Source organism: Leptidea sinapis, chromosome 32, assembly GCF_905404315.1.
Source record: "Leptidea sinapis chromosome 32, ilLepSina1.1, whole genome shotgun sequence".
Taxonomy (NCBI): domain Eukaryota; kingdom Metazoa; phylum Arthropoda; class Insecta; order Lepidoptera; family Pieridae; genus Leptidea; species Leptidea sinapis.
This window is the reverse complement of record NC_066296.1, coordinates 11315353-11339131: the sequence shown is the minus strand read 5'-3', so window position 1 is coordinate 11339131 and position 23779 is coordinate 11315353. Positions and strand designations below refer to the sequence as shown.

At 34.6% G+C, this 23779-nt stretch overlaps 1 protein-coding gene across 3 annotated transcripts in view; it reads left to right on the top strand.

Annotated features, from left to right (window-relative positions):
- LOC126974260 (disheveled-associated activator of morphogenesis 1) overlaps window positions 1-23779 on the top strand; it is a 164624-nt gene that overhangs the window by 114965 nt on the left and 25880 nt on the right. For 2 of the 3 annotated variants that reach the window (XM_050821713.1, XM_050821711.1), the window contains one exon: window positions 9963-10091. In XM_050821713.1, coding sequence (XP_050677670.1) covers window positions 9963-10091 — 129 coding nt within the window. Of the gene's footprint in view, window positions 1-2482; window positions 2634-9962; window positions 10092-23779 lie in introns of those variants that run through there. The other variant, XM_050821712.1, reaches the window with a different exon arrangement.

Below are 23779 nucleotides of genomic sequence, written 5' to 3'. Positions count from 1 at the left end.
CTAACCACACACATACCCTTTCACACCCACACACATACGCTTTCACACCAACACACAAACATACACACAGTAAATAAGAAACACAAGAGGCAGTTGTTCTGTAATATTTATTGTTGTAAAACTATTGTAAAATAATATTGTCAATATGAGTAATCTATAATGGCCTTAAGAACTATGTTATATATTATTGTTTATTAACGTTTACTGTAACGCTGTTGATTACCAATAAATAAATAAATAAATAGCATACTGGGGGGATTGGCTTCAAATTAGATGTACTTTTACATGACCGTTACAGATAATATAGAGACAGGCGTACACATGAGTAATCCTAAAATGGTTCCGAATTCTTTCACTCAGCCGAACGGAACCTTAAACATAGGGTAGTATGTATATGACGCATCAATGAAAGTATGGAGGGTAGAGGTTCGGAGAATCATCTGTGTATATGAAAAAGTGACCGTCAAAATGCATTAAATTAGGGTGGCGCTACAGTTGCAGCGATTTGTTCCTGTTTCGCCCAGGGTTTTTGTCCCACATTCCTGTTTCGTCCCACGTTGATTTTTATTCCTGTTTCGTCCCACTTTTTAAAATGTTACTTTTGTATAGCCAGAAAAAAATGTGAATTACAACAATATTCTAGATATATATAAGAGCAATAGTATAACCAACACCAAACGATGGCATGAAATGTGTTCATAAACCTATTACAGGATATTATGTTCTTGCAGAATGCGGCACAGCTGTCTTAGGTTGTCTCAAAAGTATAACGATAAAACTTGGCACAAAAATATCATAAACGGACCAAGTACATAGTAAAATTATCTTGATTCAGAAGTCCAAGTGAAGGTGAGATATTGAGTTTTTAAACCAATTATTATAACAATTTGAATAAGTAAAGTTTTAATTATTTAAAAGGCTCCTGTTTCCATTAATTGATTTCTGGTATTGAATACTAACTTGTTGAGTTCATTAATAATATGTATCGTCAAAAATATGATTTTTAAAATATTTTGTATGCTGTCCGTACAAAACATGTTGTAAAACTCATAAATTACTACCCGGGGCGAATAAGAAACAAATAGAGGGGCGAAACAAGAATAATTTAATAAATTATGCATTATTCTTATTTTCGAGACGAAACAGGAATAAAATCTGGGGCGAAACAAAAATTTTTTGTGTGGGGCGAAACTTTGCGGGGCGAAACGGGAACAAATCGTCGCATCAGGGTAGATCTTAAAAGAAGTGTCAAATATAAAATAATACTAATCACTCTAGGTGCACGTTTCCCTATAATAATTAGGTAATATTTACTACATTATTTTGTACAACGTGAGTTGTTGAAATTTTCACTATTTTACTACTTTAGTCGACAATACTATTAATTTTTTTAAACTTGGCATGCTTTAATTCGTTTACATTCACCATACTTCATACTACTATTGTGGATGCTTTTTGAACTGTTATTTACTACATAAGCTGGACACTTTCAACTTTTCTTCTATAAGAGATGATTCTCCTTGCCTCTACCGTATAAATGAAAGTTATAAATTGACGATTTTTATTACGATTACTTATGATTTCTATAGTTTTCTAGTATAGTGATAATTACATCAACTTAGTAAGTATCTATAACTTAAAATTAATTTGTTCGTCACTACAAATATTTCTTTATTACTGAATTTACTGTATGTTCGTAAAAAATAGAGGTCGTGAGAAGAACATACGAGAAACTCAACAGCCACTCTTTTCACTCAAATAGAGCATTGCACAATGGCTGTAATATACAAAACAAATTAGTTTGTAAGGTGCTGCATCCAACATATGAGGCGTGTTTAAATAATATAAATTATTTCATAAAAAGTAATCAAGAATAAACTGTATAAATATAAATTATCGTATATTGGATGCATCAACCTTTAGAGCTTGAATTCATTGTGTAAGGATGCTTCGTGAACATGATGGTCGAGTTTCTGTCATAATTAGTATTTGCATGTCGACCTGGCACCACAAGCAGAATTTGCGTTTTTAATTCAAATTAAGTATTATACACTATAATAATTCATGTAATGATGGATATGGAAATTAGCATTCAATTGTGTTAGAAAATCTGATCATTATTTATAGGACCTGGGTGTTTTCCCAGAGGTAAGACCTAGCTAGTAAGATTGTTGTGCCCAAAAAGTCCCGTCTAGTATTAATTTTAGAGCTGATTATGAGATACAATAAAATTAGATACAAAAATGTATATATTATGTTAAATTGCTCATTTTAATATGTATAATAATACCGGCTATGCAGTTTGATTACGGCCTTCAACGAATTTATAAAGGTTAAGAAATATTTTTATGATATTGACACAAAAAAAATATGTCCCGTCAATGTCAAATACCAATATATAGATGCTATGTCGATAAATATTGGTATATTTTAAGGGACAGTTGACATTATCAGAACAAGTGCACGCTTAATTAGGGTTAAGTAGATAGATGCTAAAGTAATTACATCGGCCGTGACTCGTGCGTCGGCCACGCGGTAGTGTGAACGCGTCCGCGTCTCTCTGATACACGCGTGTTATGTTGTCCTGGTACAAGTGGACGAATACCCAGAAGAGACGGCGAACCAATAATAAGGTAATAACGCTTTTATGTCACTAGATCGGGTCCAATTGATGGTAGTTAATAGTGGATATATTGGCCAAGCGAGCGTGATGAATAACTCATTATAGGTAGAAATCGGAACAATTTTTTTGCATCTTTTTATCAATTAAACAGCCAGAAACGAATTGTTGGTAGTTTCCCTTTCATTCTTCCCCGTAAATATTTAATGTTTTTTTCTCTGGAACGGTGCATTATCTTGTAATAAGAGTGGTAGCATTATAATCGTGGATTAAATCTCTATCAATTACAATATTTATTACCTCATAATTCGTGCTGCGCGATACTAAGTTTTAACTCAGTGCGATACTAGCATATTAGTAAACGCTACAGAAGTTCCGTTGGTAATTAAGAATCCTTTGTTTATAAATTGATACTATTCTATGTCTTACTGCCGTGTAGTACTTGCTGTTGTATGAAACTACAGTGGCGTTCAAATATTGTCATGGAAATACTGAATCTCGCGGTTACTGTTAACAAAATACTTGAAAAGACTATTTAAATTTCCAATTCCTATTCTAAATGTATCAGTTTAATCAGTATCGCGTTTTGCAACCGGCCGTTGTGTCTCCAAAGACATGGTCGCTTCGAATATAGATATAGAAAGAAAATCTCACCCTCCTTTCTGTACCAGACAACAGGGTGTAATATTTCATGTTGATATTTTTAGGGTTAAAGCGTATGAAATAAACGAATATTAATGTATAAAATGTATTTTAGGTTTTTGAAGATAAGCTTGACAGTATACTTTCTAACGTTCCGTGCGAGAACGCGGAACGATGGACCGCGAGAGGTCGCGGGTTCGAGTCTCGCATCGTTAATAAATTTTGTTTTCAAATTTTATTGGTGTAATTAATCCCAGAAGTGAGGTTTATCACTTTGAAACATAACAAAATTATTTAGTATTTATTAATTACTTTCTGATCTTTCAGGTATAATTTGTCGGAAAATTCCCGTATGCATTGCTAGGTGAGAAATCCTCCGTAAAAAGCCACCACCCACCATCAACTGAACCCAAAGTTCACTTGCACCTCATTGTATAAATAAATATATATATCATAGAGGAAGAAATATATAATAAAATTATTAATCAGTGTCGCATAACCCTAAGTCCAAGAAGGAAACCCGATTCAATAACGGTGAAGTCATCGACAAAAATACTTCTGGTCGCTCTGTAGGGCTGCCTCTCTTTATTTTGCTAGCAAAAATGCTGTTTATGCAGTCTTTGATATTAGATAAAAAATTAAAAATATTGTCGATACAAAATCTTGAAGACTTTAATTTTCATTACAAGTAATATTAAGTTGATGATACAAATCGTATACAATGCTTATACGTACAAACTGTTGATACAATACCTTTAAATACTTGTACTTAAGTATATTATTTTGTATGTCAGAAATTCTTATGTGATAAGTCTGATGTTTCTAGAGGTTATGGTCATCATCAATTAGGTGACATTCATGCTTCAGAAGAAATAAATAATTGAAGTTGTTGATTTAATTGCTTTTGTTTGTCATGAGTTTACTGTATCATTGATAAGCCTAAAATTAAAAAAAAGTTATAAAAATCACATTTTTAATCTACTTTACTTTGTTGGTCAATGTCGTGGCTAGAACGATGCACGTATGTCATACAAGGCATACAAACCAATCGATTCTCGGGTGGCTAAAGAAATATATCGTAAATATGGGCAGCCAATGAAGGCTTTCCACACAAGTGAAAACGTAAAGTTTGAAAGAAGAAGGATGCTGTTACTATCTCTGGAATATTCAATGTAAAATTAAAATTTCATTATAATTATTACTTTAAACCGCGTCTCGATTTGATGTTTCGCGCTAAAAACGTAATAATCCGAGTTCAGATCCAAATTTATACTAATATTATAAATGTGTAAGTTCGTATGTTTGTTACTCATAATTACGCCAAAATGGCTGAATCTGATATCACTGAAATTTGGCAGACAGATAGAGCATAGAATGGAATAGCATAAAGCTACTTTTGAGTGTTCAAAATTTAATTGTTTTATTGGTAATGGCTCTGTCGTTAATCCTATTACTCCACAGCTGAATATCTAAGTGATCGGACAGCCTGGGACTAGACTATGATTATTTTATAGCAATACAATATTGTATATTTCTTTAAAAAGAATGCTGGGAGAGCTTCTTGAGTCGCTTCTTCTGTCTCAGAGCGCCATTTATTTCCGAAACGGTAGTAGTATCTAGTATATTAGAAATGACATGAAAAATAATTCTAAAGGAATCAATTTTGAAAAAATAAATGCCTTTTTTATGCCTTTGTCGTTAAATGTACGGTTCGGAAGATAATTGTAGTTCATCGCTACAGCGTATGACATCAACCATGAATGATTCGATGTATTCTAGAGGAGGGTTGCGAGTTTATTTTAGAGACAAATTCATTTACCGAGTCAGCGATTGTTTGTGGATGTAACTGGTGAAGCTATTAGGGCAGCAGCTGTTCAGCTTTTTAAATTATAAACAGATAATTTGATGTTTTATTAATAGTTCATTTTTTGCCGAATGTCGTTATTAAGTGTCATAAATTAAGTATTTTAATAAATAGTTTTTAAAATAACTAAAAAACACGCTTTTTTATAGAAAACCGAACTAAAAATTAGAAAAATTATTTTAAAATTAATATCAATTCCTGCCTTATAGCGACGATCGATGTAAATTATAAAAATTAACAAAAATTTTATGTTGTAAATTGAAAATAGAATAACTTTATTATAAATAAAATAAATATAAAGCGTATAAAAATAAAAATGAATTATAACTTTACAATAATCTTTTATATATATTTAGCAGTGCTTTGTACAGGATGCCGGCTACATTATGGGTACCACAACGGCGCCTTTTTCTGCCGTCAAGCAGTAATATGTAAGTATTATTGTGTTTCGGTCTGAAGGGCCGTAGCTAGTGAAATTACTGGGCAAACGAGACTTAGCATCTATGTCTCAAGATGTGCAATTGCAGTGCCGCTCATAATTTATGTGTTTTTTTTTGCATTGGAATTGACAGGGCGTATCAATTACCATCAGCTGAACGTCCTGCTTGTCTCGTCCCTTATTATCATAAAAATAGTAGAACTGAATAATGAAATTACGTCTCTAAGTTACTAAAACTAATTAAGAATTACAAGTAAAATTCCATATTATATTTATAACTATTACATTTATATAAATATAAAATATGTTTACTACAATTAAAGATATTAATTGTATAATACAAGACACTTGTCTGTGTTTACGTTGATATCGTTCAATAAATACTATTGTTTGTTTTTGTCATAGTTGATTACTTTGTTTGTTACATTACAACGGTTCATATGAGAAATGTGTTTGCTTTCCTTGGCATCGATCATAAACTATCCTCTACCACAATCTGATGAATATAACTTAATCCAATAACTACTATAGAGATTAGTTATGTATATAATTTTTGTCTAGCAGAAAAGCTTAAGTCGCGTTATTATTGTATTTTTTTTATTATCATTAACAAATTCATTGCGAAAGTAAAATCTGTATTCTGTATTGGAGTACTTTCATAGTGAACATGTTGTTATTGACAGATTAAATTACAATCACTATGAATATTGTAAATGGAAAGTTTGTATGTGCGCTTGTTTGTTATTTAATCACGCCAAAACCGCTTAACGGATCACAACGAAATTTAGTTGAAACATTTATTAAAAAGGCACAGAGATAGATTATAGTCTGGAATACTAAACGCTACTATTGATCCCGGAAAAAGTACAAAAAAAGTAAAAGCAAGGGCTTAGACGATTAATTTTTCATCAACACTTTAAATAAATGGTAACACGTTGAAATACCCACGCGAACAGCTAATATTCAATTTAAAGTCATAAAAGACACTTATTTTCTCAAAATTTATTCCTTTAGATTTTTTTTGATATCAGTTCAATTACTACCACCGCTTCGGAAACAAATGGCGCTCTGAGGGAGAAGAAACTACTTGTATTTTGTCACCAAAATTTAGACATTTAGTCTGCTTCGATAACCCTATTATAACAATGAATAGCATCATTCGTGTTGTCGGTGGCAGCCCTACCCTACCTCCAGTTGACTCACGCGCATTTCTCACTGATACGCGTGCTATACACCTCGGAGTAGTAATGTTTGAACTAATTAACACTGGGGTTGGCACTTTAACATAATGCATTTCGATCAGCTGATAAAAAAGCAGAATTTTAAATTATCATAATTACTATTAAAGTCAAAGTCAAATAAACTTTATTCAATTAGACTTAAACTAAGCGCTTTTAAATTGTCACTATAAATATTTCTTTTATGTTAAAGTTGAGCTCCTGAGAAGAATATACAAGAAAGTCAACTTTAATTTTTTTCTTTGTTTTAAATTATTATAATTTTCTAATCTTTTCTTTTGCATTAGTCACGACATTATACTGCATTTTCTTTATAGCTTATCCTATAACTAGTAAACAAATCCAAAGAATGGATTTATTTACTTTTTTATGGAATATGACGACAAAAGAGCGTAATATAGAAAATGATTACAGCTGACGATGGTCTTTACCAACACCACAGGAATATTTGAAAGTTGCCTGCCTATTACATACGTGCTAATGTGGGTACAAATGTAAATCTATAGGTTTTTTTTATGCCGATACGGGACGAGAAGAACGTTCAACTGATGGTAATTGATACGCCCTGCCCATTACAATGCAGTGCCGCTCAGGATTCTTGAAAAACCCAAAAACTCTGAGCGGCACTACAATTGCGCTCGTCACCCTGAGACATAAGATGTTTAGTCTCATTTGCCCAGTAATTTCACTAGCTACGGCGCCCTACAGACCGAAACACAATAATACTTACACATTACTGCTTCACGGCAGAAATAGGCGCCGGTGTGGTACCCATAATAGCCGACTTCCTGTGCAAAGGAGCCTCCCACTGGTAAATTGGTATATGGAAATATCTTCATACTAATCAGGGGAATACGCAAATCACACAAAAAGTTAGGATTCAAGAATGGTCTTATATCAACCAATCCAAAGTAGTTAGAAATATCCTGTTGGGAAAAATTTCGAATCTGTAGGGACATTTGTTGTTGAATAAAAATTGATCAATCAATTATATCCGAAATGGGATACATTCAGCATGAATAATTAAGTATGAATTCAACCTTTATAAACATGGCGACCGAGCCATTTGAGGAAAATAATGTGATTTATATTCCCGGTGCATTGTATGAGTTATTTATGGCTCAATGTATAATTTCTCTGATAATTGAGCGATTGTTTTTTTTTATAGTTTCGTAGTGTAAAGTTATCAACGGTGAGCCTTTTACTAAGACTCTACTGTCCGCTGTTCCTCCTTCTGCTTTTCAGCGTGCTCTAAATTTAACTATTGCCGTTATAACAACAAATATTGAAATCCAATATGGCGAATTCAAAATGGCCGCCATGTAGATTAAATAAATGTTTCATGTGCAATGAAAAATATGCCAATAAGAGGACGTAATGTCATAAGTAGGTATAATACATATTTTCCTACTTTATGAGTCGTAGGTATAATTTAAAAAAAATTAACAGGTTAAGCAATAAAATATATTTATGACTAACTATTAAGCCTGTTTATAAAAAAATCATTGCTAAATTTGGCGAATTGCAATCAAAATCTATTTTTTGATGTTAAAATATTCAATGTGTACAAAACAATTGCATTGTTGCTCAAAATTTGTGTTCCATTACTGCTGGCACAGCCAGGTTATTAGATTGGCTTAACGAGTCCTTCTGATAATTTACTCTTTTGTTCTAGTTTTTGTTATCTCAAGCCTCCCTTATTCGAGAACCGTAAAGATATAATCTCCCTCAAATTGTTTATGTTAATCAACATGTAGTTTAAAAAACAGGATAATAAGACATAACCGCTCTTAAGATTCAGATAAGTTAGCTTTTTAAGCTAAGCCGCAGATGTATGTAGTACTTAATAGATAAGTTAGAAGTACGTAAGACTCAGAAGCCGACAGCTCACGATTAACTTATCTAGAACAAGAAATTATTTGAGCGGCGGTGATTACCCATAGTTGACCCCGAAGGTCACACACATGCTAACTCTCCCATTATTTACCAAAAAGATTATCTTTTATGTAACCTTAAATTCTACATACATACATTTAATCGCGCCCATCGACTGGAGACGACCTGGCACAAACGATAAGAAATGCTTAGAGAGTTTTTGCACAACTGTCCCCAATTGTTGGCGATCAAACTAACAGATGAAGCTGTATTTCTTGGTGATTAAAAAAATTGAAAAGTAACAACAATAATTTCATCAGTTACACCCAAGTTTTTATAAGAAGCTGCCCTCGAACGATTTTTTAATTGGCCAGGTAGAACCACAAACAGAGAGTTATGGAGAAGATGTTGACAAAATTATGGGTGCATAAGGCACCTTTGGGAAAGGTAAATTACATTAGACGTTAGCTATTCAGTGGAATCCAGAGGGAACCCAATATGATATAGAAGACATCTGTTGGGAAAGAACAAGATAAAAGTTGGATAGAACTGAAGCAGATGGTTGAAGGCAGACGATGATTGCGGATCTGTGTCCGGACATTTTTGGCTTTCACTCGCATTAAACCTTTACCGAGGCAAGTGTGGCTTTAACAGGGCCGCTTTGCGTTCGACCTTGTTAAATCTGTTAAGACTTTTTTGTCGCGCGTAGGTACTATTAAATCCGTAGTAGTCTTTGGCATATATATCAATACAACTTCATGTAAATAATAGTGACTGACCGAGTCGTGTGGGGTGCAGGGTAACTCTAATGAGATGAAGCGTCAACTTTGAACTTTTACCGACGTGACGCGGTGTAATTACTTAGTAACAGAAGCCTTATTACCAAAATCGAATTACGAAGTTTCGGTTAATGGATCATACATTTTCCTATTACGAAAGTGTATCGGATCCCAACATCCATACGAACTCCGCATAGACATTTTGTCTTTCGTTTACCTTATTCCCAAATACATTTGACATAATTTACTTTTTCGTTGTTTGAAATTATTATGATCGTAACTACGACTTCACTTTTTATGGTTGTGTTTATAGTTCCATAACGGAATCCGTCCGCACTGTTCGGATCCGAAAAACTTTGGTAATAGGATTTTTTTCGATGTTCGTCGTTCTTTCGTTTCGGACGGATTCGGCTTTCGATTTTGGTAATAGATCTCGAGCACCCTATAGCCCATTCGATTTTACATGACTTTATGGATAACGCGTTGACGTGATCATTGTTTTCAGAATGACGAGCCTCCGGAGATCACGTACTGCGTGGTGGGGGGCGAGGGGGGTCTTGCCCTCCACGCGGTCACCCCCACACACCCCATGCCGCCTCCCGAAGAACTGGATGCCAAATTCGCTGAGCTCGTGGTGAGTACACTCATTTTGATATGAATATTCAAGACGTTGCAAGACGTGTTTTATGAGGAAACTAAGTTTCTTTTTTAATATCCTATTCAGCCAAATCGTAAAATATATATAGCAAGAATTTCTGTCAAACCTTAATCTATGGTTCATCCTTAATTTACTTTTGTCTAGACGTTTACCCTATCCAGATTGGTCACTGTTCATCATATAGGGCATAGAAATTTGTTCATTTATATTATTCGATTTCGCATGAGCATACGCATGGGCTAGGACGTGACCACGCGATATCGAGGATTGGCAATAGAAGTGTTTATTTAATGAAAATAAGGGAGAAGATGAGCAGGATGTTCAGCTGATCGTAATTGATACGTCCAAACCGTTCGTTAAGCGTTCGTCACCTTGAGACATAAGATGTCAAGTGGCATTTGCCCAGTAACTTCACTAGCTACGGCACCCTTCAGATCGAAACACAGTAATGCTTACACATGAATGCTTCACGGCAGAAATAGGCGTCGTATTGGTTCCCATAATTTAGTCGGCATCCAGTGCAAAGGAGCCTCACACTGGTAAAAAAATTGAGTGAGCTTTATCTAAAATTTGATTAAAATCTTTTCTCCTAACAGAAAGTCATGAGCATTCTTTTGGTTAAAACCAGTAGTTGTTTGGAGATATCTAAACAATGTTGTGAGACATGTGATAAGAGAATCGTTACGCGTAGAAACGTGCTGTAGATTATCTTTGTTATGTCATTCACTCCATTGCACTCGGCATCCAGCACCTATAAAAGTAAGTATTGGAAATTTTATCCAAATGTTTTGAGTTTTCTTGAGTGTAAATTCCGCCAATATTCGTCTCCAAACAATTCGACACGTGTTTCGCCTCTACACGAGGCATCCTCAGGAGATGTTGACTCACCAAACTCTGGCACGACTCAAATGATAATTATGGATTTCCGCAAAATAACGATTTTCTACTTCAATATTTTTTTTGGAAATTTGACTAAATTATTATATAGTTTCCTCTTAAGCTAATTGACGATATTTTACAATTTATTTTACTATATAAAAACATGAAAATGAAAATACCAGTGGGAGGCTCCTTTGCACATGTTGCCGGCTAGATTATGACTGCCACAACGTTGCCTATTTTTGCCGTTTAGCAGTAATGTGTAAGCATTATTTTGTTTCGGTCTGAAGGGCGCTGTAGCCTGTGAAATTACTGGGCAAACGAGACTTAACAGCTGATGTCTCAAGGAGACATCAGCTGGGGATTATGATAAAAAAAATTAAAAGAGACTTGTATACTTTTTAGAATATACGTTAAAATGCCGAATTCAATCATTGAAACACATAATTTAAAAGTAAAAAGAGTTTGCGCCGCTTCCTCTCTCACAGAGCGCCATTTGTTTCCGAAGCGGTAGTAGTATCTAGTATATTAGAAATGACATCAAAAATAATTCTAAAGGAATCAATTTTGAGAAAATAAATGCCTTTTATGCGTTTTAAAAAACTAAATATTATTTTTCTTTAAAACATATAATTTCTCTGATGACTACTGATCCTCTTAAGGAAAGCGCCAATCAAGTTCCAATCACAACCGGTTATGGAGATCTGCGAGCATCGTGAAATTATATTAACACTTCAATTATCAGCTAATTGTATAATAAATATTATGTTTTATTATTACGAGATCATTAAACTGAAATCTATTCAATTAATATCGATGTAATCTGTCGCCAGTATTCTGAATTGGCGACTTATTTTTATTTACTTGGCTAATTTGAGATTATTTAACTTTTATTGCTACATAATAATCAGACGTTATGAGACTATATTTATAAACTTTTGGACCAATTTAACATATAATATTTAATATTTATAACAAGTAATAACATAAACTTATTAAAGGCATAAAAGGCATTGATTTTCTCAAAATTGATTCTTTTAGAATTCTTTTTCATGTCATTTCTAATATACTAGATAATACTAACGCTTCGGAAATAAATGGCGCTCTCAGAGAGAAGAAGCGGCGGAAAAAAACTCTCCCAGGAAATGCAACTACTCGACCAGTAAATGATTCTACAACAGGATCACCGAAAAGTGCCAGCTATATGTGTTATGAAATTTAAAAGAATCGCTTAAAATCGTTTGGGTGGTGAACGTCATAAATATTTAATGCGATGCAAAATATAATAGTTTGCTCAATAATAATAGTTTGAAAAAACTAAAAACACGCTTTGGTTGAAAAGATAATGATTGAAATTTTAAAATGAACATCAATATTAAACATCAATCATATAAATTAACAAAAATCTTATTTTGCAAATTGAAAAATGGAATAATTTTATTAAATTAATTTATTGTCATTGGTCCTCGATAAATCTACGAAGTTTGAACGAAATCTGGCCGTTTAAAGTGGGTCAAAATCACGCCCAAATGAGTCGGTTACAAACAAACATACATACAGGTAATAAAAAGCGTGTAAAAATAGGCCGGCTAAATTTCTTGCCATCGTTTTATCAGGTCTCAGACATATTCTGTGGTACATTGTATGAATGTGGTAGATTTGGAACTTTTGTTAAGTCATACAGACATATTCTAACATTGAATTTAAAAAAAAAATTGAACAAAGAGCATTTTTCAGTGTTTAAGCTCTTGAGACGGACCGCTTCCAAAATTAAGGCTCGGACTAGTAGCACTCAGCCTTTCCTTAAAACATAGCTGGGTGTAGACTTAACATAATCTTTGATTATGTTTTTATGGTCATTTGACAAATTTAATTATACTGAGCTTTAGCTAATATAGCCCAATGCTAAAGTCAAGTTCGCGTTTCATCACACTCAGCTAAGTTTTACGTAAGTAAAGTCTGAGCAGAGTCTAAGTACGCTCTACAGATGTCAGCCTTAGATACCATTACAGCATCACAAAACGTATGTACCAGTATTTACCAGTGGGAGGCTGCTTTGTAAAGGATGCCGGCTAGATTATGAGAACCGTAACGTCGCCTTTCTCAGCAATGAAGCAGTAATGTGTAAGCTTTATTGTGTTTCGTCTGAAGGGTGCCGTAGCTAGTGAAACTACTGGGCAAATGAGACTTAACGCCTTTATGTCTCAAGGTGACGAGCGCAATTGTATTGCCGCTCAGAATTCTTATGTTTTTCAAGAATCCTGAGTGGCACTACATTTTTATGGGCACGGCGTATCAATTACCATCAACTGTACGTCCTGATCGTCTCGTCCATTATTTTCATAAAAAAATGTATGCCGTGTGTAGATAAAAAGCTATAGTTACTAAGCATAAGTAAGTAGAACCTACGATTTTGATTATTTCCCACGAGAAAGAAAAACCATATCAAAGCGGATGAAGTAGCCGGCCTTAGCAAGAAATCAATAAAAGTGGATTTTCTCAGCACATTTCAATTAACGAGTGAATATATAGTTTATTGATGTAGTGATAAGATTCAAAATCGTGTACCTACATACTCTTAAATATTATTTGATAGAATAGATAACTTGAAAGAAAGTGGTCCCAGCGGTATCAGAATAATCGAATAAATCTGAATGCATAATCGGTGTGGATTATGTCGAACTCGATTACCGAGTGATTATCGATGACGTTACGTCACAGGTTGTGGTCGCGTGGTACTTTCTCTGCGCTATAATCAATGATGGATTTGTTGATCGCGTGATACTACTGGTTTTACATTACATAGATGAGCTAATACGATACGAAATTATTTATTCAGGTATTTATATGTTTTTTTAAATGTGTATGCAGGTATATGCGAAGAATTTTAAAACTGATATAGTAAATTATTAATATATTTTTGAATTGAAGTTGATAAAGAAATCGATCAACTTACAGACTAAAATGACAAGAAAGCATTAAGTACACACGACTAAGTATCTAAGCGTACAGTCTACGATCAGAACGCGGATCTATTGAAAAGGGCCAAGCCAAGAGTACCAAATAACACATTAGCAGTGGCTCCTTTGCACAGGATGCCGGCTACATTATGGGTACCACAACGGTTCCAACCACTTCGGTCCGAAGGGCGCCGTAGCTAGTGAAATTACTGGGCAAATGAGACTTGACATCTTCTGTCTAAAGGTGACGAGCGCAGTTGTAACCCCGCTCAGAATTTTTGGATATTTCAAGAATCCTGAGCAGCACTACATTGTGGGCAGGGCGTTTCAATTACTATCAGCTGCTCGTCTTGTCTCTTAATGTCATGAAAAAAAGCTTTTATGATAGGATCTATGAATAGATAGGTGCTAATAGAAGAAACAAGGCGAAGATTGTGACAAAAGTTGTGATTGTATTTATGTATGTAATTTGAGCACCTATTATTGAAAACTAGACCGTCATGGTTAATGCATATGATAGTAATGCAGCAAGTTATAGTACAACTGTTGAACAAAGCAACACGAGTCGCGAACGTTCCATCAATCAACAAGAGGCAGCGACAGCTCAGCATGAAGCCATTCGAGTCAATCAATAGCCCGCTGCTACATTGTCGAGACTTTCTCCGGCCGGGCCCTGCGCTGGACACTGATTGCCAATACACCAGCTAGTTATTAATGTTTCTCTTAATTAATGTATACATTTTCAACGAAGGGAAACTGAATGGCTAAAAGCGGAATTTCGATAGTTGAAACGAGACGGTAGCACAGAATAAATAATAGTAGCTAACGTAACGGTAGTGATTAAAATTGTATGCTAGCTTGTGGCAGCCTGTTGGACGGATTGTATACGTAATCATGTAAGGTTAGTTCTAACAAAGTTAATCAGAATGTCTTCTCTAAAGGGCTTTATTCTCGGCTATACAGTATCATATATCTTTCCAAAGAAGAAAAGAAAAGAGTCCATTGGTTCAATAATACAGGGAGTAATTTATTTGAAAAATCATTCGGGTCGAATTCCGTCAAAAGTTCAACAAATTTTAAAAATTAAACATGCAGTTATTGGTTTCTTATAAATCGAAGGCAAGACTTCTTTCACGACTTTTCTCTGAGTCTCGTAGTTTCCGACTTGGCCATCACCGCCCTTCTCAATAAACCATCCTGAATAAAAATGATTGGGCTGAGAAAGATACTAAATAACTTTAATAATGGATGGGCAAAGGACCCAATAACCGACGAACCAGGTGGGTCGCAGTGTCCGAGGGAATTTATGTCCTCTGATAGCTAACTTCCCCTTTGATAAGTGCAGATGCAGGTTAAAGTGTGTTGTTGCATCAAACAGCAAGACGACAACCTCAACAAGCGCACTTGCAGTTGCAAATGCTGAAAGAAACATTTAACGTGGTCTTGCCTGAAATCGAGCAGCACATGCATCCGAACTTCCCGACCAGAAGCAGACTATGGGAACAATAGTGGATAGGCAGAATACTTTTTATGTGGCGAATGACATAATCATTAAGGAATTGGTTTCTGAAGATTCTTAGTAGTATCACTTTAATCTCAGGATGGCTAAAGAGTGACGGGGATATTCGGGTGCGCGGACGCAGTTACTTGCAAAAAAGAATGACAAATTGTTTAATGTAATAATCGAATCAAGGCGTTCTTTGCGGAATTCCATAAAATTCACAATGTGATATTGGGGATTATTTAATGAAACAACCATTTACTTGTAAAGGAGTTTACCTACTTATTTAATGTAAGAGAGTTTATACATTTGAACAAGATTACTAATTAAATGCAGCCCACACGAATAATTTCCAAAAAGTGGAAATTCTTATTCATATTGAAATATGAGGACACTCAATACAAAACTAAAAAGTATATCTTTATGAGAATACTCACACTAAAAAACGGTCCAAAAATCGGATGAGAATCGATATAAATATATTATTGGCGTTAATTGGATGTCGACAGCTCGCTTTCTCATTAATGGGGCCAAGTGGTTCAATCTTGTTGCGGCGCTAAGCTTTATGGTTAATAAATTATGTTATTGGTTGAACAACCGCCCAATGTTAGATTTACTAATTTTATTTATGGCAAAGTAATTTGTTCAAATAGATAAATGAACACGTTAAAGAATCCCCGCCGGCTTATTTCAACCAATTAGCTGGTGTTGACTTCCTGTGCGTCTTCTATAAACATTTCATGACGAACTATTCCAAAGAACCTTTTATGTCCTGCAATATTTACAGATAAGTGTTTGCGAAGACAGAGTACATGACTAATGTTTGGCGTTATTATCTTATAGACTTTTTTATATAAATAAGGGATGAGACGAGCAGGACGTTCAACAGATGGTAATTGATACGCCCTGCCCATTACAATGCAGTGCCGCTCAGGATTATTGAAAAACCCCAAAAATTCTGAGGGCCACTATAACTGCGCTCGTCACCTTGAGACATAAGATGTTAAGTCTCATTGCCCAGTAATTTCACTAGCTACGGCGCCGTTCAGACCGAAACACAGTAATGCTTACACATTTTGCTTCACGGCAGAAATAGGTGCCGTTGTGGTACCCATAAGCTAGCCGGCATACTGTGCAAAGGAGCCTCCTACTGGTTACTGCTGTACTTCATTTACAATCTCGTCCCATTTTTGCCTGTTTTAAATCAGAAACACTTTATCACAATATATTTGATAGATTAATCGCTTTTCCTGTTGTTTATTTCCCTCCTCTTCGACCTTCCACAACCAATAACTGATCAGTTGAATACAATTATTATAGATCGTTTTTATATTTAAATAAACTCAGACAATCCAACATCTTACATTCGAACGATCCGTGTTTAAAATATTTTTATCAATCCTGACCTATGCTTCTGAAATATTTTAAGATTAGAGTATTTTCTTTCTCTTCAAAAACCAGCTACGTATTGTGGTAGCGTGGCGCACTTGACTTCTGACAATATGGATGGAGTGGCTGTTTTTAATGCCTAATAAGCAAGTCTCTTAACCTCCCCTTAAATTTGAAAATACTTATGGATAGTATTTAAAATGTTAAGTTTCCAATCGATTCTTCTCTAAATAAGAAAAAAAAAAAACCTTTTCCAATTGGGGCGACTGATAAAAATTTATTTTTACGAATGAAAGCGTGTCATTATGACCGCGTGTTGTTTGAATAGTGCTGCCTTTTTTCCTCACCTCAAATGGTTATTTGCGGGGCAGCAATGGATGAGCACTGGGACTCACTTATTAAGAGGTGATCATTCCTATTACATGCGCTGCCGATGAAGCTTGAACAAACACACCAATTTAAAAATAAACACACTGTATTAAGCTTCAACGGGAAGGTAACTCAAGATGAGTCACGCCGAGGTGATCTAGATATATTATGTAGGTACAGATAAGAGCTATACTCTAGACAAAGGTCTCCGACTCAAAACAGCTATAGATTACGTATTGACGGACAGTTTACCGCATCGCCTTGACATACCATCGATGTCACGAAACGGAATAAATTAATTGTGGCGACAGAATAATTCCTACAAATAAATGTTGCATATCAAATCATAGTTAGTATATCAAATAGCCAAAATAGCGCATAATTGAAACCATTTCTTAACGTTTTATATAAAGCATTTATTTTTACAAAAAATATTTGTATATCTACAGAAAATGAGAAGAAAATTCATTTTTTCTTAACATTTATATCTTAAATAGACATTGCGAAAAAAAATCACCAAAGTAGCCCCTAACTCTTACAGCTGGAGCCATCATGCTAATCAGATAGCCTAGATAAAACCTAGATAAAAATTCTTTGAGAAATTATTGACCGTTTACCAATACTAAGAAAATTATTTTGTAAATGTTTGTAATAAATTAAAAATGCTTCTCATTCTGAATTAAAACTATGGCGATCTTGTGCGAGAAAGGTAACCTAGCTCCGCTCGATTAATCAAGGCCCAAGGTTTGGTCCCCAGCCTTAAATAATGGAGTGGTATGATCATGTACCGAGAATGTACAAAATAAGGTAGACTTTGAGCGATGGGTAAAAAAAAATTAATGATCAGATAGGGGCGAAATATTGGGAGCTCAAAAGGTATTTGTCACTTGTAGCTCGCCCTGATGTTTTTCGTCCTGAATAAATTGTATAAGTATAAAAAAATATAACGCCTGGCTCTTTTTAATAGCAAATTGTTACAAACCAACATTGCAATACGAAAAAACCTGCATCTAAGAGTTACATTAATATATTGTATAATGGAAATATTTATCTTAAATAGTCCTACCTAAAGCCCGTGACAGCATAAAGATTTATCTTTTATGTGTAGGCCATTATCTCCAAAATAGTGAACCATAAATACAATAAAAATCAATAATTTAATTCTAACGCACATTTGGTAAGAAAAGAAATTGATACTTATATTAATATGAAGCTATGAATGTTATTTAGAAGAGTGGCAATTAATTTATTGCCACTTATTCTCATTAAAGCTCAGCCCATTGCGAACTGGTAAAATGTTAACTTATGACATTCATAAATATAATCTACATTTAATAAAGTGAATTTGATATGATATCATTCCTTAATAATTAATAAGACAATTATTGTCTTATTAACAAATACCTTTTTTAACAATTTTTTTTCCGTTGTTGACCAGTGGGAGGTTCCTTTGCACAGGATGCCGGCTAGATTATGGGTACCACAACGGCGCCTATTTCTGCTGTGAAGCAGTAATGTGTAAGCATTACTGTGTTTCAGTCTGAAGGGCGCCGTAGCTAGTGAAATTACTGGGCAAATGAGACTGAACATCTTATGTCTCAAGGTGACGAGCGCAATTGTAGTGCCGCTCAGAATTTTTGAGTTTTTCAAGAATCCTGAGCGGCACTGCATTGTAATGGGCAGGGTGTATCAATTAGCATCAGCTGAACGTCCTGATCGTCTCGTCCCTTATTATCATAAAAAAAAGACTATTCATTTACCTGCGAATTAAACTCACTCACAGCTCAAGAGCTCTGTTGTAGACCGGCTATATATAACGCTTCAGACAGTAAATCGGACGGAGACAGACTGTTGGTCACTGAGGTTTCTATCCATTTCTATCCCGTCTCGATCAAATGTTAGTTTCACCCATAAATTCAAAATAAATAAGCACCTTTTACTTGCGTATATTTTATTCATTCTCATTGACGCGACGGATATCGAGTGCTCGGATATAAGCTTCGCTTGGCTGACCGTTAGTGCCAACTGCTAACATTACTTGTTTAAACTGGGTTAGTTTTTATTTAAAGGTCTGTTGGTCTTTCATCTGGGCTAGAATCATACACAAATACCGAAAATAATCCTGTTAAAAATATTTTTTCGTAGTTCGGTACTGAAGGTACACAAGCGTGCTTCAATTAACTTGTTCCTCAACCGATTAGAATGATTCAAATACTAAATATTACTAGGATCTTGACACAATACATAATGTTAAATAGAAATAGACAAACATTCATGTAGTGTCTTGACATGTAGTGGGAATTAAATATGTGTTAACAATCATTGTCTCTGTCATGAAATCGACATCAATCGTGTGACATTAAGTTGAGTTCCAAACGGTCATTGGTCGGGACTCGGGAGCGGACGTCCCCGCAGTGTTACTTACTGAACAACAGTTGTTTGTAGTATATTAAGTAGGCTAATTTAACATTTTGGTATTTAGTAGAGATTTAAAATATTTTATTTCTATTGTGTAAAAGGAACGATAACGTTAATATTCAACGAGAATAAGAATAGTTAAAATTAGTAATATTATATTGAGTATATCATATTCCAATACGAAGTCGACATTATCACGACCCCTATAGCCCAGTTGTTAGTAACCCTGACTGCTGAGATCCCGGGTTCGAATCCTGGTAGGCGCAGACATTTATATGATGAATAATGCATATTTGTTTACGAATTTATTTGTATTTATGTATGTTTAAGTATATATATCGTTGTCTTGCAACCCAAAGCACAGGCTATGCCTAGTATGGGGCAAGATTTGTGTAAAAAGGTGTCATTATTATTATAAAATTCGTTTAATCGCTTGTATCTTAATCGTACTGTTTCTTATACTGATATTATTAATAGTAATGATTTGTATAATATAAAGGTGATAGGTATGTATTTCTGTTTGTCATTAAACTACCTTAAAAACAAACACGACAATCATACAGACGACTGACTCTTAATTTTTTATTTTCATTCAATTCGTAAGAATAATACTCACGTCATTCCACTTCGACTGTTTACATTGGTTTTTAAACGATTTCTCGTGAGAGTAGTAAATCATGACTTAATCCAACATAACTCTGGGAAAAGTGCTTATCTAATGCATTCTGTAATGTGCCACAATTTGCAATTATATGAACGAGAGAAAGAAACGCGATTAATAAGCCTTTAGTTCTTGTATGAAGTTAATGATTACACAATTACTACTGATGGCTTCTGTGGGCGATAATGCTTGTTGTGAGCTGCGAATGTTTAGATGTAGCTGTATCTATGCCACATAAATACAATCTGAAAATGTTTTATTATTCTTATTACATATATTATATCATTGAAAATCTGTAGTATTGGCTAATGGCCAATATTTCTTACAAGCTTAAACAAAATAATGTCCCCTCCATGATTCCCGTTTGAAGATTTACCATAAAAAATACTTCTGTCTTCAGACGGATCATTTCACAATAAATATGCTTAAGTAATGATATCTGTTTATGCAGAAAATTGTAAAGTTATTGTTTACTAGTGACCCTGGAAAATGTTCAAATGTTTCTTCTTCATCACGACCATGCTCTCAATCACGTCACTCATTAGACGATATATTTATATATTTGTCTACGTCATCCTCCTCAGTCTCGGTCCCTGACATTGATGGTATGTATTCTCTGAAATAGATGGTAAACCCAGAATAATTTGCATTATGCCATGGTTGCATTCGAAAAAACGTGAATTCACTCCTTCAGATAAATATTCCTTATTTCACATGCTTTAATATGTTATAATATTATGAAAACAAAGCGGGCTTATCTAATTCAATGTACTCATTAACTTATTGTATTAAAAAATATAGAATTTTGTGGTACTTATGTCTTAAAATCTGTTATAAGGATAGCGCTATTGATTTAACTTAAAAGTGTAAAATTTACATTTCGTATTTCATTTAATAATTTTTTTTTCGGGAGCCCATACATTACTGAGACAACATAAATCGATTGTGAATGCGTATCGGTCTCACTGCTAAGAACGAAACAGTTGTGCTCAGGTACTACCTCTATTTGTTTTCAAGCTCTATATTCCATCTGCTCCTCTCAATACGAAGTTGCAGAGTATTTTGGGCTATTACTACATTCATTAGTGTTTTTTTCTGTTGAAAAAAAGGTACGTATAAAGGTGGTAGGTATACATGTACGTACGTAAGGCCATTAAAAAAACAAAAATATGTTTAATTGGTTCGATTTTTCTAAGAGGTTTATGTGTTAGATTCGTTTTCACTATATCTTGATACTTATTAATTTATTGATAACATTATGTATTATTTTGTTATTTTTCTATCTTTACCAGTGGGAGGCTCCCTTGCACAGGATGCCGGCTAGATAATGGGTACCACAATCTAGCCGGCGCCTATTTCTGCCGTGATGCAGTTATGAGTAAACATTATTGTGTTTCGGTGTGAGGGGCGCTGTAGCTATTGAAATTACTGGGCAAGTGAGACTTAACATCTTATGTCTCAAGATGACGAGCGCAATTGTAGTGCCGCTCAGAATTTTTGGGTTTTTCAAGAATCCTGAGCGGCACTGCATTGAAATGGGTAAGGCGTATCAGTTATCATCAACTGAACGTCCAGCTCGTCCCATCCCTTATTTTTATAAAATATTTTATTTTTGAATAATACTACCAAAAAAGTTTCTTGCATTTTTTCTCAATATAAGCAACTTTACGAATGTGTGGTATTGTTAAAATTTTAATTGACTTTTGATAATTTAAGAAAACATAATAGACGAATGATGAAAACACATTTTAAGTACTGCAATCGTTTTAAATATAAGATGGTTCCTAAAAAGTCGATGTACACTCAAGTGAACCATTCGACCTTCAGAGACTGCAATTAAGAAGGTACATGAATGCAAGTATAAAAACTGTCGCCTCCGTCCACTTTTGGCAATGGTCCTTCGAGCTGGATTCCAGTTCTTACATTTGGTATTCCATGTACCTACATTTAGATGCAAGAATTCTTCATCCTAAAATGCACCGACGTGTCGCAATTTGTGTGAAGGCTCTTGGCCACGGAAAAGTTTTATTGCTGAGATGTAATTTGTTAGAATTATATCAGATGTACTGACTTTAATACGGTTAATGATTAGGAGAGTATCTATTTCAGATGTCAGGCTGCTAGAATGGGAATTATTTTTCTCTTTTTGGAATTAAGTGCAAATTGCACTATTATATTAATTACATATCCACTTTTTTATTAATACGGCTTGACTCACGTTTTATGGGTGTGGGTACCGACTAGTTTCGGACTATTCGGAAGTCCTAAATCAAGGTGAATGTGGTGGGTTCGCGATAACGTCCCGTCTCTTACTGCGGACTTGGACTCGTAGTGCGCTGCTGAACAGGGCGGGGGGCCGGTGGTGAGGACGAGCATCACTGACCCTATGTCACTATTGGTGTCCACGGGTGCACAAAATGTACTCACAATGTCCACTACGTGATCATCAGCACTGAGGGTCTTATTATTATAAATTGATATAGGTGCGGAAAGTATATGTTTTTTTCGTAAGTCCTAATTTGTCGATCAACAAACTGACACTCAGGCTGAGATCTAAGAGCGTATTTAGACTTTGCTCAGACTTTTCTTACGTAAAACTTAGCTAAATGTAAGCTTAGCATAATCTTTGATTTCGTTATTATAGTAAACTGAAATTATGTTGAGCTTAAGCTAAGACAGTCCAATGCATAAGTCAAATTCGCGTTTTATCACACTCAACTAAGTTTTACGTAATTAAAGTCTAAGTACGCTCTATAGATGTCAGCCGTTATGTCGTCAGCGATCAAGCGTTGCTTTATTAGCAGATATACACTGATCAATTAGTTCATAGCTACAACACGAGAAGCAATAAATTGTATGCTATCGTTACTCCTGTTACCTATCCACGACCCCTATAGGCCAGTGGTTAGTGACCCTGCCTATTGAGCTAGATGTCCCGGGTTCGAATCCCGGTAGATGCAATAATTTACATGATGAATATGAATGTTGTCCGAGCCATGGATGTTTATTTTTATTTATGTAATATATTGTATTTAATATATTCGTCGTCTTGTACTCATAGTACAGGCTATGCCTAGTTTGGAGCAAGAAAATTTGTGTAAGAGTGTGTCAATATTATTATTAATATTATTTCCAAGATATAAGCAAAATTTATTTATAACAATAATTGCTATAGTTGCTAATTTACGGACGAAAGTGACAAACGTTGTATGAAAGTTCATGTGTAACGTTTCATTAGATTTAGAGATCCCTAAATAAGGGCGTTGAAACAGACAAAGAAACTTAAACTTTATTATATTAGTATAAAACACTTTTAACTTTGAACACGATTCATATATTGGATGCAGCACCTTAAACTAATTTGTTATATATATTACAGTCATTGTAAAATACTCTATATGATTGAAAAGAGTGGCCGTTGTCTTCTCATGAGCTCAACTTTGTCCGAACATATGTTAGATTTTGTATTTTAAATGAAATATTTATT